General features: G+C 43.3%; 1 protein-coding gene across 3 annotated transcripts in view; it reads left to right on the forward strand.

The window, feature by feature from the left end:
* The window catches only part of Golga4 (golgin A4), an 85,590-nt gene that overhangs the window by 44,595 nt on the left and 26,606 nt on the right, over positions 1 to 14,389 (forward strand). For all 3 annotated transcript variants that reach the window (XM_051140551.1, XM_051140552.1, XM_051140553.1), the window contains 3 exons: positions 4,323 to 4,501; positions 10,471 to 10,602; positions 12,477 to 12,632. In XM_051140551.1, the coding sequence (XP_050996508.1) occupies positions 4,323 to 4,501; positions 10,471 to 10,602; positions 12,477 to 12,632 (467 nt within the window). The remainder of the gene's footprint in view (positions 1 to 4,322; positions 4,502 to 10,470; positions 10,603 to 12,476; positions 12,633 to 14,389) is intronic.

The raw sequence follows: 14,389 nt of genomic DNA on the forward strand, positions 1-14,389 counted from the left end.
TGGCTGGGAGCTGCATTGCCTCTTAAACTGCAGAGAGTCCTGGTTCACACAGGAGCACTGCACTGCTGACTCAGGCCATTAGGTGGTAGTGCTTTATTTTCACTTACATAAGCAGGAGGAGAAGAGTCCCCAAGCCTTTAAATCTCCGAGAGAGACTTCTTTACACATTTTAAACTGAGGGTAGTTCCAGGGGTGCTGTACTCCTGTTGACCATGGTAGTAATTTAAACTGAAAATGTTTTTAAATTTTCACAACATATTGTCTGTCACATGTTAGCAGTTAGCATAGGTTTTTATGAAATATAACTGCTTTTCAAAATCTAGTGTATGTTTTTTGTTGTTGTGTTCTTGGCACAGTGGAACACAACTGGGTTTCTGTGCCTCTTTTAGTCTGTGGTCAGTTGATTGACATGTGATACATTAAGAAAGCCGCTCATTCAGGTAGCTATTTGAAGAGGAGAGCGCCTCCCAGGTCCTGTGTGGGGTCTCATCGTGACCCTGCTGCTCTCGGTGTGCTGTTCTGTTGTAGGCTGCTGGTGATTGGGTAGGGTGCTAGGACAAGTCTTTTGTTGTAGTGTTGATTTTCATTCTTTCACTTCATAGTAGCCCCCCTGTCCCTATGATAAATGCGTTTCAAAAGCTCCTCCTCCTCCCCTCCCAAGAATAAAGACATAGGCCCAGCTGACTCATTTTGATCTCATCACACTGTTTTAGGGTCAACAGTTAATCCAGAGGGTGGCATTTCTGTTTGTTCCTGTAGCCCTCTATGGAGTGCCCTCTGGCATGGGAACAGAGTAGTGACACTCTGGAGCTAAGAACTGCTATTTGCTGTGAGCATTGACTGGAATGCTCCAGTGAGGAGAGGGAAAGGTGCTGGGCTGGTTGTGGTGGACAATAGTTTCTCTGAGTGTTCTTTTTCTCCCCTTTGTCCACTTACTAGTTCAGTTGTGTTCCTGGAGTATTTCCTGTATGTTGCTCCCTAACATACAGTTGGCATGTAGTGAACATCCAGTCAGAATTTGATAAGTGATGGGATTATTAGCTGTAGATTGCCAGTCCTGCTCACTTAACTCCACTTTTATAACCACATAGACAGGGTAATAACCCTCATCTGAAGGGGAGAGCCTGACCACATCGCAGCCCTGCGTTTGCTTTAGCTCACAAGAGATCATACTGCACTCACACTTATTTGGCTACATTTTTGCCTACAAAGGTTTGAAAGTATAATCAGATTGATAGTTTTTTCTCTCTTTTTTAAAATAAAAATTGCCTGAGGTACATTGAATTTTGCTTTGGAAGAACACAGTTGTGTTTCCAACACTATGGCTGTTTGTGCGTAGCCTTCCCGTCCAGTGTGTGCCTTGACTGTGGGGTCTGCCCTGCTGCATGCCGTGAGGACAGCTTGCTGGCTGCTGCTGACGTGCGCTTCTCGTCTCACACGCTTATCCTGTGTTATGACTGAGCAACAGCTGACGTAGGCATTCAGACATACTTGTTAGTGCTCTCACTTAGGAAAGACTTGGGAACTCGCTCTTACATGATAGGATGTGGCTGCCACTTCACACACATGTCTGATCCCTAAGCAAACTCTCAGTATCTCCTGTTAAACAATTGCCTGGGAGTCGCTGTTAGAAGCAGGCTTCCTGTGAGAAAGTGGTTTTCATTGTGGCATAGTGTAGAATCCATAGTAGGTTTGAGTATGTTTTGTCTGTTTATTATATGTGGGTATTTGAACTTATCTTAATGCTTTGGGAAGAAAACTTAATATTTCTTTAAAGGAGGAGATGGCAGCCAGTAAGTTTTGTGTCTGTCAGATGATAACGCAGTGTATCTTGCTGATAGCTGGAAGCCTCTTGCAGGTGACTCGTCCAGAAACCACTGAACTTGATCAGTGTCTGCAATACTTTATTTAGATTTCAAAATACTGGCAACCAAGGGTTATTTCTCCCCTTTGAAGCTCTCCCATCAAATTTGTATGTTAAAGTAAATTTACCATCTCGTGGGAAGGTTGGGGTGTTTCCATTTCTGTATTTGACTGAGGATAGGTTAGAAGATTACAAGATTTTATTTCTAGCTATGAAATTATTTGGTTCTCTGACATATCAGGCAGTAAATTTAAGTGAAAAAACTAGAGCCAAATCTACTCCCCTTTTATCATTTCATCTAAATTTTGAATGAATAGCAGATCTGTTTTCAGGATCTACAGAGTTAGCTTAAGAGATTTTTGTGGCCAGAGGCAGAGGCCTGGGAGCTCCAGGCCAGCCTGTTCTTTAAAGGAAGTCCAAGACAGCCAGGCCGGTTACACAGAGAAACTCTGTCTCCAGAAGTGAGAGGCAGGTGGTAGATGTAGACCAGCAGCTGATGGATGGTTTCCTGTGCAACAGTGCAAGTGTGCTGGTGACTTGTGAGACTTGAACAAGTTCCTGCTCCACCCCCACGTGCTCGGGGGACATCTTGAGCACAAGCTGAGCAGTGGGCACTCTTGGAGAGTCTCCCATACTCAGGCTGAGTTTTAAGTGAGGGAACTAGCTAGTGTTTTTAGTAGTAGCAATAGCTAACTGTTGCTTATACCTGATACTTTATAGTAAAAACAGCTAAATAAAGCAAAGATACTGTTTTTCTTAAATATCTTACTTTTTAGCGTCTTCATGTGTTAAGAATTATAGTGCTGTTTTCAGGCAAATGTAGAGTTAGAATAAGACTCTTGAGAAATGATTTCAACCAATTTCTTGGCCCTTTGAAATACAGAGATTATTTGAGCCTCAGTTTTCTACTCTAAGTATGCGAGATGAGTACATTGGATAGATTTGCATTCTATATCAAAGACTATTAGTCGCCAGAAAGATTAATTTTTTTAAATTCTGTTGACCACTGACCAATGCTTCCAGAATTCAGCCATACCCCTTCCATGCCTAGTGCTATTTACTATTAAGAAATTGCTTTCGGCTGGGCAGTGGTGGCGCATGCCTTTAATCCCAGCACTTAGGATGCAGAGGCAGGTGGAGTTTTTAGTTCCAGGACAGTCAGGGCTACACAGAGAAATCCTGTCTGGAAAAACTAAATAAAAAATTGCTTTAGTATAGGTGCTTGTGCTCAGGTGTAATTCCTGTGCCTAAAGCATTGTCTGAAGCCAACTTGGGGTCACCTTAAGTTGAAGCCCCCACATTTCTTAAACTAGTTAGTTTTACAAGATACCGGACATGTTGGTGAACTATATCCTCTGGACTGCTTCTTGATGGCTTTGGAAACCCTTGTTGACCACTGAGTGTACAGTGGGAAGTCTTGGGGCTTCTATAAGGGCTAAAGGAAATAATCTAAGAGGAGAGTAGCAATAGGATTTTCACAGGGCATTTGTTAATAATGTGTATATGGATCTACACATACATATACACACATATACATGCACACACACACATCCATAGGTTCACATGTATACACACTTTGGTACCAAGTTACTCACCTGTTGCACCCATTGTGTCTGACTTGGCTGGATGCTGAACGAGCAGTTTTGTCCCTTCAAGGTGATACTGTGTACAGGCCTGGCTTTACCTTACCCATGAGCAGAGGCAGTGCTTCCTGGGCACCGCTGAGCTAGGTGGGTTTCTTCCTAGTCATCTTTGAACAGCTCTAATTTGAAACTTAGGCAAATGATAGGTTTCATTTCAAAAGGACAGTGTTTGAGTATTTGATTCACCCAGTAAATGTTTTTTAAAAAGAAACAAAACCCATGTCTTTTATATTATGATTAAAAAGTCTGAAAATAAGATTTCCCAAAGAGCAGTTTCTCCATTCTTAAAAATGTTGTAGTGAGCCTGGCATAGTGGCGTATGCCTGTAACCCCAGCACTCAGGAAGAAGAAGCAGGAATGTTGCAAGTTCAGATCCAGTTGGGCTACATAATGAGACCCTGACTCAAAACACAAAAAGAAACAAGTCCTAGTGAGTACATATGGCATGACCTGATTGCTGATGACAGAGAAACTAAGCTCTGTAGAGCAAACAGTGCAGTTGACACTGCAGCACACAGAAGTGGTGGCCCGGCGTGTCTGTTGAACTTGTTAGCTGTAGGATACTTAGTGGGCAGAGCAGGGACATGTTAATAGTTTTGAACTTAGGCTCATGTAAGCAATTGTAATATCCCACTCCAGGATCCAGCAACAGCAAAACACTGGCTTTAGTAACGTGCACTTCTTCAGGCTTAGAACAGCAATGCGTCTTCTAACTGCCCTGCTGCAGCTGCTCCTAGAGTCTGTGCATTGATTGGGAATCGCTCCAGCCCGATGACAATGTTTCTTGAGATACTTATTTTCTGCTGTTTTCATAGCTTTTGAGGAACTTGAAAAAGCCTTGAGTACAGCCCAAAAAACTGAAGAAGCACAGAGAAGAATGAAGGCAGAGATGGATGAACAGATGAAGGCTGTTGAGAGAGCAAGCGAGGAGGAGCGCCTCCGTCTTCAGCAGGAACTGAGTCGAGTGAGACAGGAGGCCATCAGCACGGTGGAAGTAAGGCTGACTGAGCCGAATGGCTTCAGTCTGATGCTCTTTCCCCAGACCCCTGATGTAAGAAAGAGTTCATTTGTCTTTTAGACCCTGAGCATTGAATGATGCTCAGGGTGCAGTGAAAAAGCACTTTGGCAGAGAGGTTCACACTTAGACAGGTCTCTGCGTCCTTCAAGACCTCGCCCCTCTCCAGTCAGCATGTTCCTTACTGGCTCCGACCTGAGGCTCCTGAAGGAGGACTGCTTGTCCGCTTCCGTGCACACTCTGTCAAGACGCCTCTCTAGCTTGGGAGTATGTGACCGAGACTGGGTATTTAGATGTTGGTGGAGATCAAACCTTTGGCTTCACATATGTTAAACACTTGTTTTACCACTGAGTTACCAGACCCTTAAAGGATAATTATCAAGGCTCTGGTTACTCTTAAAAATACAAATAGATAATATTTTCAAAATTAGTAATTTTTATAAAACATTATCTTTTTATAACTTAAAAATTATCATGGCCCAGTGTGGTGGTGCACACTTATAATCCCAGTACTTGGAGGCAGAGGCAGGTGGATCGCTGTGAGTTTGAGGCCAGCCCGGTCTACAAAGTGAGTCCAGGACAGCCAAGGCTACTTTAAAGAAACCCTGTCTCGGAAAAAAAAAAAAAAGTGTGAGTGTGTGTAAGTTGCATAGTATATGTGTGGAGCTCAGTGTAGCTTGAGAGGGTTGGCTCTCTCCTTCTACCATGTGGGTTCCATAGACTGATGTCAAGTCATCTGGCTTGGTGGCTTGGCAGCTTGGCAGCAGGGCCCTTTACCTGCTGAGCCATCGTGCAGCCCATAAAGTTGTCTTGTGCAAATAAGAAGTTTGGGGCTGAACCAAAAAACAGCAGGTGAGAGCACTTACTCCGCAAGCATGAGGGTCCAACTGAGAAATCGGGCAGACTGTGGATGTGCAGATTCTGAGCGCTGCCTGGCCAGCCTATAAACTGCAGACGTCAAGGCTCTCATTCAATGAGAGACCCTGTTTCAAAGGCAAGGAGTTATAGAATGAGAGAGGAAGACGCCCAATGTCCTGCTTTGGCCTTCATGTGTGTGCACGTGGGCAGCCACACCCCACACTCATGTGCAAGCACCACATACACACACACACACACACACACACACACACACACACACACACACTACAGATGGACAAGGAAAAGAAAGAATAAGTAAATTTCAATATCCCATAGGTTTCCAGTTTTTCCAGCCAAGTGAACAGGTAATTGTAGTGCCGATCCCTGTCCCAAGCTCCATCCCCTTTTTCTTCATCTCATATTTGCCTTAATTGACGATTTCTCCATTTTATTCTGTTCATTTACTGAGTCTTCATTTCTATTCTTGGTGTTTGATTATGGCCACTAAAATTAATTTTAAAAATTGCATGTCTGTGAATCACGAGGCTGGATTGAAGACGTAAGATCTACAGCGTGTGTCTTACAATGACCTAGAAAGGTCTGTGGCTTTTACTTATTAGTGCAGAGGGGACACTGTGTAAGTACACTGTGAATAAGGATACAGCAGGTAGAAATTTAAATAATTTTCACACACTTCGTTCTATGAGACTAAACATCTCAAAAAGTATCAATTAATTATGGTCTGTTACTGGATATACACAGCCTTGGCCCAAAGTTTCTGACTGTTTGTAATTTTTTTAAAAAAATGAGGAAAAGCAAAAAGGAGAGACTTATTGAATGCTGCCACATTCAAAGGGGACAGATTTGGAGATCTTGGGGTCAAGGCTTCGGTAGAGAACCAGAGCTAGTCATGAAGTGCCAGCCCAGCGTGGTCCCAGCCAGCACTGACTGTCTTTGTCTCAGTTGCAATCCCTCCTGTAGGGTGATCTGTTTTAGTGCACATCTCTTTCCCAGAGACAGACATCCCTCTGGCTGTCCTAGCATGAGAATCTTGGAGGAATTCCAGTATATTTTTATTTGTAAGTGATCATATGATGTGGTTAATATTACTATAGAATCTAACAACGTTGTAATAATTTATGAATTATTTTGAAGATAATGATATGGCCATATGACGGAGGTCAAGAGATGAGGCTGGGGAGATGGCTTAGCCATAAAAGACTAAAATATTGGCCAAGTCCAGGAAGAACAGACTTTATTTTTGCTTTCCAGGATCTAAAATCATCTGTGGCTAGGAGGGAGAATGCAGGTTCAGCTGGTACAATCTGTGAGGTTAGACAGGAGCACCTGTGGACAGCTGCTTCCGTGTGGTCCTGGATGTAGAAAACATCTGCACCTGACAGGATTCTGGAACATATATATGGGCAGAAGACAGAGTCACATAGGTTAAGGAGAAAATTCTGTTTTAGCTGTACATTTGAAGCTTTTGGACCCATAGTCTTGTAGTTGGAGGAGAGGAGACCAAAACTATGGAAAGGGGGAGGAATCCCACCCTCTGAAATAGGCCATAGGTGGGAAACTCAGGGTGATTGGCAGCACTCATCTGAGAGGTGGGTCAGGCGGGTTTCCTGTAGCTTACAAGAATCCCTTTTAAGTTTACAAGGAGGTAAACTTCAGACATGTTAGCATCACCGTTGTTTGCAGTCTTCACTGAAGTACACATTGTAGGAAAAGGCAGTAGACACACGTCTTTGTGTCAACAGCACAAACACTCTTTAAGGTGAGCTCAGGGGAGGCAGAACCTTCCATGAAGTAGAAGGGCAGAAGCTTGACCTTGACTTTCAGTAGGATTACACACCATGGAAAAAGGACGTTGTCCATCTGTCCAGAACATTGGATGCATACACACTCAGCACAACAAGAAACCATTTTAAGGGTGAACTTAACAAGCAAACTAAAGGAAATTTAAAATCTTGAGCGTGGGCCTGTGATAGTGTTCCACATAGTGAAATGTTTTCTTTTTTTTTTTTCCAACCAGTATTAGATTAGTAAAGTAAGAGCTCCAATGATTAATGTCAACACTGTGAACAGTCTCCATACCACAGCAGCACAGCAATGGCAAGAGGCCTGCAGCATCGCCATCTTAGCGTGACCTAGGGTTTCACTTGTATTTGTTAGACCATAGAATACTTCTTTAGGTCCTCACAGCTTAAGCTTATGTATCCTTAGGTGTTTTCCTATTTATCATGAGGCATATGTGAAATTACTGGGAGCAGACATTGACCTTTAGCTAAAGCAATGGTAAAAGGCTACACTGGGGACTTTTGTTGTTGTTGTTGTTGCTCTGGTAACAAGGCAGACTGCATGTATACCTAGTGGTAGCGTCTCTAGGAGAATGGGCCAGGGCGTGATTTATAAGCGTAAGGAGGCCTGAGAAGGCATCTGAGCCTGTTTGTGTGTTTACGTGAGGTCTGTGAGCAAGGCAAACCTGTTTGCCTTTTAAGTAAGAGATCTAGTAGTTAGTAGATTTAAATGACTAATGAATTGATTAGTAGTGGATTACCTTGGGGTAAGGAGCTTGTTGTCTGTTCTCCAGCTGTCAGGTTCCAAGATACTTCACACTCAGAGTAATTACTCCCCTAAATAGAAAAGAAAAAAAAAAAAAAGATAATTAAGATTACATTTCCCACAAATATGATATTAAAAAAAACATTTCTCAAAAGCATCCTTACCATCACATGGCAGTCGTAGGCATAAGGTTATTGTGTAGTTCAAATGCTGATCTCTCTCAATGTTGTGTAAACACTACTGCCCAATTGCTCCCTGGTATGCCAATAAAGCACTTTACAGCCAGGCAACCAGAAGGGGAGAGAATAGGGCTGGACTTCCTGCCAGCCAGGGCAGGAGGAGTTAGAGGAGGAAGTAGGGGATTCAACCAGAGGACTGAGCCACTGGGACGGGGCCAAGAAAGATCAGGAGGGAGAAGCTGGAGCTGAGGAAAGCCAGAAAGTGCAAGTGTCACTGGGATGTTTGCTGGGAGAAAGACAAAGTAACATGGACGTTTAACAGTAGACTTAAACTGCTCAAGATTACGTTGAGACACTTAACTTTAAACAAAAATAAGTATCAATTATTTGTGTGATAGCCAGCTTAAGAAATAAGCAAAGAGAAACAAACAGTCATAGAAAAATAACGTCAGCAGGCAGGATCGCGCATTTTGTGAAGAATAATGGAAATGGTTGAGAAGCAGAAGTGAGTGAGCGAGCCCCACCCATCACCTGGCCCCACCCATCACCTGGCCCTGCGGCTCCTTCTACTCCACTGCACACGGAGCTCAACTGCAGTAACAGTGATGTCCAATGTACACAGAGCAGAATTTGGTGACTGTGACTTTTTCACAATTCCTTTAAAACATAAAAGTTCTTATAAGAACGTTTTTGCATCCCAACATCCAAGTAAAAGGCCAAGGGCAGCTGTGCACACCTGAAGTCCCATGGCTGGGGAGACAGAGATAAGAGGGTCCCTGTGGCAGACTCTTGCATTTGGTTTCTCCTGTTGTCTTTAGTCAGAAGACAGCACGTTATGTTCACTGCTCTGTACTTGCTTTTCACTTACTCTGTCTGCATTGGTAGCTGGCCATGGTGCCATTCATTCTAAGGGTTGCTCAGGATTTCTCTGTCTAACATTCTCCTGCTTGAGTCAGTCTCCCAGTATCACTAACATTGTCGAGACTGGCTCCCTTGTATATTTCTTTATGCTAAATTCTTTAAAGTGAATTCACTTTTTCTCTAGCAAAAGTTATATGTGTTTTAAATTATTGGCTTGCTTGCTACAAGCCCTAGGACAGACAGTTTAGACTCCCACAGCCAGGTGTTGGCTTCCCTTGTTCACAAAGACAGTGTTTCCACTCTGCTCTGTGAGCGTCCAGGGAGAGGAGAGGGGGCTGTCCTAGCTCTTGCGGGCAGCACGCTAACAGTTCACACTGGAAAGAAACACACCTGCCCAATCCTGACACCATTATTTTTTTTGTTTTGTCCTTCATGTGTTTTTATTTTGGTTTTGAGGCAGGAGTCACCATGTAGCCCAAGCTAGACCCTCGCTGTTTGTCCTTCTCTAGCTTCCCGAATGCTGGGCTTCCTTCCGGTGGGAATCACCATGCTGTATGGGCTTTGTTGTTGGGTTCCCCCAGTCCTCTTGTTTTCTTTTGATACTCAGAGCTTTTATTTGGTTATTATAGTATCTTTGTTCTGGCTGAAATTTATTTGGTATGAGGAATAAGGTTGAAATTCAACTTGGTTTTTTCCCAGGGGACTGCTACTAGACTCTAAGTCATGTATTTAGTAGTGTACCCTTTGCCCCTGATGTGTTGTTGTCTTTATTCCATAATAGGTCTATAGGATGTTCAGCACGTGACTTTTTTCCCCTTTCTTTGAATGCCGGGGCCGTCTGTGGCTCCCCAGAGTGCACGGCTGCTGCAGGGATAGGCACTGCATCTGGTGAGCTGCTCTCCTGCCAGTAGCCTCCCTCCCCACCGTTTCTTTTGGTAGTGGTGACGGGTGCACTGCCTGCCCGTAACCACTGAAACGTCTCATTACACCCTAACTGTTTGTTGGCTATTCTAACTTGTAAGCTTTTGTCTCCGGAACAACCTCCCCTAGGTTTACATAGGGAAAGTTGATATTTTCATAAAACTGAGTTTTCCTTTCCAAAAATGAACAAAGCCAGTAACTCGAACAAATGATGCCTTCCTAGAAAGCTAGGTGCAACGTGACCACAGTGAGGGTCTGGTCTAAGAATAGCCTTCCCTCTCGTCTCCTGCTTTCCTCCACTCCCTCTTCCCTGTCCTGACCCATGGGTGTTCACTGTAGACGATGGACATGGAACTTCAGCCCAGAGGACCCAGGGCAGCCCTCAGTTTCTTCAGTCAAGAGGAAAATATTCAGACCTTCTGTATATACAGTGACTTTGGAGTGTGTCCCTGTGTTTCTCCTCAATAAGTTACAAGCATGGTTAATTCAGAAACGGTGACTTAGCTGTGGAGTTACATGCTTTTTCTGGGCGTTTTCACTGACCTCTTGGCTTGTTTTCAGAAGACCTCAGAAGAACAACTCACTGAGCTTAAGAAGCTGCATGCAGTGGAGCTAGCCAGCAAGGAGCAGGAGCTGACCAGGGAGCTTGAGGCCCGAGAAAGGGAGCTGCGTGAGCAGATGAAGATGGCTCTTGTAAGTGCTGCTGTTTGTCTCTGTTAGAGGTAAACCTCAGAGTTGCCGTCCACTCAGGGGAGGTGGGGCTGAGTATATGAAGGGACGAGAGCAGGCAACCAGGTCTTGTTATTTTAGTGTGACTTTGCATGAAACTAACTAAATGTCCTGGTACCCAGCTTTCATCAGTGTGTTTACCTACCCTTCTCATCCTGCTTGTAGACTGTCAGGGAAGGAAAAGATGGATCACTTGTCTCAAAGCCCAGTATGCTGGCTGCACTAATGGGCTCCCAAAGTTTATTCTGAATTGAAGTTTAAAGAGCAAAACTTTGAATTCATATGATGTTTAAAAAATAGAGTTAAAAAAAAAAAAACAACAACAAACTACTGAACTAAGAAAATAATAGTCAGAAAAGCAGATCAGATTTTTGCTGTAAATGATGCAATTTGAAGATTTAAAACAAAAAATAAGTTTCCTCACTTGTGTAAACCTTTTATATGAGCTACCATAAATTGTTTTAGTATGAAATTATCCAGAAAATATATTAAATTATTATTCATAAAGTAATATGTATGATTTTAAACATATTTAGTGCAGAAGGACTGCAGCTGCCCTCTGTGGTCAGAGTGTCTTCCTCCCTTCCCCTCCCCCTCCCCCTTCCCCTTCCCCTCCCCCTTTTTCCTTCCCCTTCTTTTCCCCCTTTCCCCTTCCCCTTCCCCTTCCCCTCCCCCTTCCCCTCCCCCTTTCCCCTCCCCCTTCCCCTCCCTTCCCCTTCTTTTTAAAAAATTTTTATTCATTTATTCAGATTACAAATCAATTGTTATCCCATCACTTGTATCTTCCCATTCCTCCCTCTCTCCCGTTTTCACCCTATTCCCCTCCCCTAGGTCTAAGAACAAGGGGGACCTCCTCCCCCACTATATGGTCATAGGCTATCAAGTCTCATTTTGGCAGCCTGTTTATTCTTTCTTTGAGTGCCCTCAGGCCTCCCCACCAGAAAGAAAAAGAAAAAGAAAAAAAAAAAAAAAAAAGAGTACACTTATGCAAGGCTAGGAAAAAAGCGTGGCTGAAATTGTGCCCAGGTGTGCTGGTACATGCCTTTAATCCCAGCAGAGGCAGGGGGAATCACTGAGTTCAAGGCCAGCCTGATATACATAGCACAACAGCAAAGGCACACAGAGAAACCTGTCTTAAAAAACCCAAAAAGAAAAACAAGGAAAAAAAGAAAGACTTGCAAATATGTAGGTGCATATTTACATTCTGTATTGCTCCAGAACGAAGTTAAAGTAGCTTATAAGAATATTTAAAATGCAGTAGGTGAGCATAAAATAAGAATAGAGGCCTGGAAATAAAAAAACAAAGTGGAACATAAATGAAGCTGGTAGTAATGCTAAAGGGGCCTGTTGTTTTCTTGAGCAGTGACATCAATGCTGTCTTCTAGGGGCTGATACAATTAGCTATATTTTAAGCAGATGAAAAGACAAACACAGGCATACACGCTGAGGTCTAACTGTTTCTTACTTCAACACACTTTTAAAATTTCCTCTATAAAATATACTTAAAAATACTGAAGTCAAGGTTGTGGGTAACCTGTCCGTCTGTAGTATGAAATCGTCTTGTAAAGCCGTGTGTGCTGCGTGACGTGCTATGTGTGGCTGCTGCACCAATACTTGCTTGGTGAGCACCAGTTCATCTGTAGATGAGCACAGCTAATTTCATTTTAAAAGTTCTTGTGGCCTTGGCTATGGGTCTTTCTGTGTGCTAAGTATGGAAGGTGCTCAGAGCTGGCTGCACTGGACCGCCGCAGAGCCTGGGTTCTGCACGGCGGGTGGAGTGCTCTGTGGAGCCCAGGACTCATGTGGAATTGAGATGGTACTGATTGTTTTTGGCACAGGAAAAGAGTCAAGCAGAATATTTGAAGCTCACCCAAGAAAAAGAACAGCAAGAATCCTTGGCTCTAGAAGAGTTAGAGCTGCAGAAAAAAGCAATTCTTAGAGAGAGTGACAATAAACTCCAGGAACTTGGTCAAGAAGCAGAGGCTTACCGAACTGTAAGTTGATGTAAAACTGTGCGGACTTTCTGTGCCTGCCACACTTCTGAATAATGACATGGAGACTTATTTTTATTTATAATAGCCTTATGCCTTAGCTCACTGTTGTTCCCAATTAGCTCCTATAACCTGTGTTAATCCATTTATATTAATCTAAGTTCTGCCACATGGTTTGTTTCCTTTCCTCAGTTTCATACATGTGACTTCCTCGGTGTCTCACAGGCAAATCCTCTGACACCTCTTTCTTTCCCAGAGTTCCTCTCTCTCCAGAAGTCCCGCTGTTCTCTCCTGCCTTTACTGTCAGCCGTTCAGCTCTTTATTCAACCAATCAGAAGGTGATGGAGAACAGTGTTTACAAAGCATTGAGAGAGATGATGCCTAAGAAGACCAAAGTCCAGTCTGTACTCAGCTCTCCTGGCATAGAAATCAGCATTTGAATATTCAAAGACAAGCTTCACATAGCACACAAGAACATCGTTCTAACACTCATGTGCTGTGTGGGCTCCAGAGCTGGGGCGCATGTGTCTATGGAGGCACTTCTCTCCAGTCAGAATCAGGCTCTGAGGAGCTTTGGCTCATGGGGTGGGGTTCATATGTGCATACTCTTCATCTTTTGGGAGAAGTATTCATGGGATTGCTTTTTGGCTTTGGGCTTCGTTTCCCACATTGTCCTTCTTGGTTTGCTCCCAGCCCCCCATGTTTATGGCATCTCTTCACTCTGCAGTGACTGCTTCTCCTGCTTATCCACTCTTGATCACTAGGGCGTGGCCTCACTTAGTAGTTGGCATGTGTTCTGACACCTTCCTTTTTGTCTAGTGTCATCATGTACTGTGCCCTCAGTAAACTCCACCCTCTGCTTTTGCTATAGTGCAGGCCCGCCAATGCCCTGCTCTTATGTTTGAACTTGCCCACTTTTCCATACTAAGCATGATGCTGGGATGCAGTTGTTTATGGTCTCAGTGACATAGTTTTAAGGCTTTCTGGCCCTTTTCCTCCTCAGTATTAGAGCTGTGCTACCTGTCGTAAGAACGTACTGATGGTGTTTAAGTCTTCTGATCTGTTAAACAGTCCAGCAGCCATACTTCTTCCCGTGGTTGTAAGCTTGTCTTTGCTCTTCCCTTATGAACACTTTAGACAGGTGACACTGTGTCATAGATAGTGCTGGAGCAGCCTGGATCTGCACTTCCACCTTTGAGATGCATTGCACTTTACTTCCTTGCCAGCCACCAAGAGACTGGACCTGTTAGTTTTTTAGCATTTTTTTTTTTTTAGCTCTGATGTTCTCAGTAAAGAATTAATATTTCTTGAGATAATAGTAACCTTTGGTAAGATATGTTTAAGAATCTTCTTTAAAAACAAAACATGCCAGGCTGCCGAGATAGCGCAGGGTAATATGCTTGCTGCCCAAGCCTGGCTATTTGAAGTTTATCCCAACCCACAGTTCAGGGAGAACCATTTCCCGGATCTCCCTGCCTTCCACAGCAGTGTGCTGCTCCCTCTCCCCCTCGTAGCACATATAAATAATGAATAAAATTTTAAAAGCTTTTAGGTGTATGCCTTGGTGGGTAGGAAAATGGGATACTATTTTCAAAAAAAAAATTAAATTATGAAAGTAATAAAGTAGAATTGTAAACCTAAAAATGTGGAGTGTGGAAATCATTCTTCCTACCAAACCTTCTATCATTGTTTTTTTGTGATTTATTTTCTTTTTGGCTATCCCGTTAGAATATATTTTATTTTTAAATAGAGGCAGTTGA

This window comes from Acomys russatus, chromosome 32, assembly GCF_903995435.1.
Source record: "Acomys russatus chromosome 32, mAcoRus1.1, whole genome shotgun sequence".
Classification (NCBI taxonomy): Eukaryota; Metazoa; Chordata; class Mammalia; order Rodentia; family Muridae; genus Acomys; species Acomys russatus.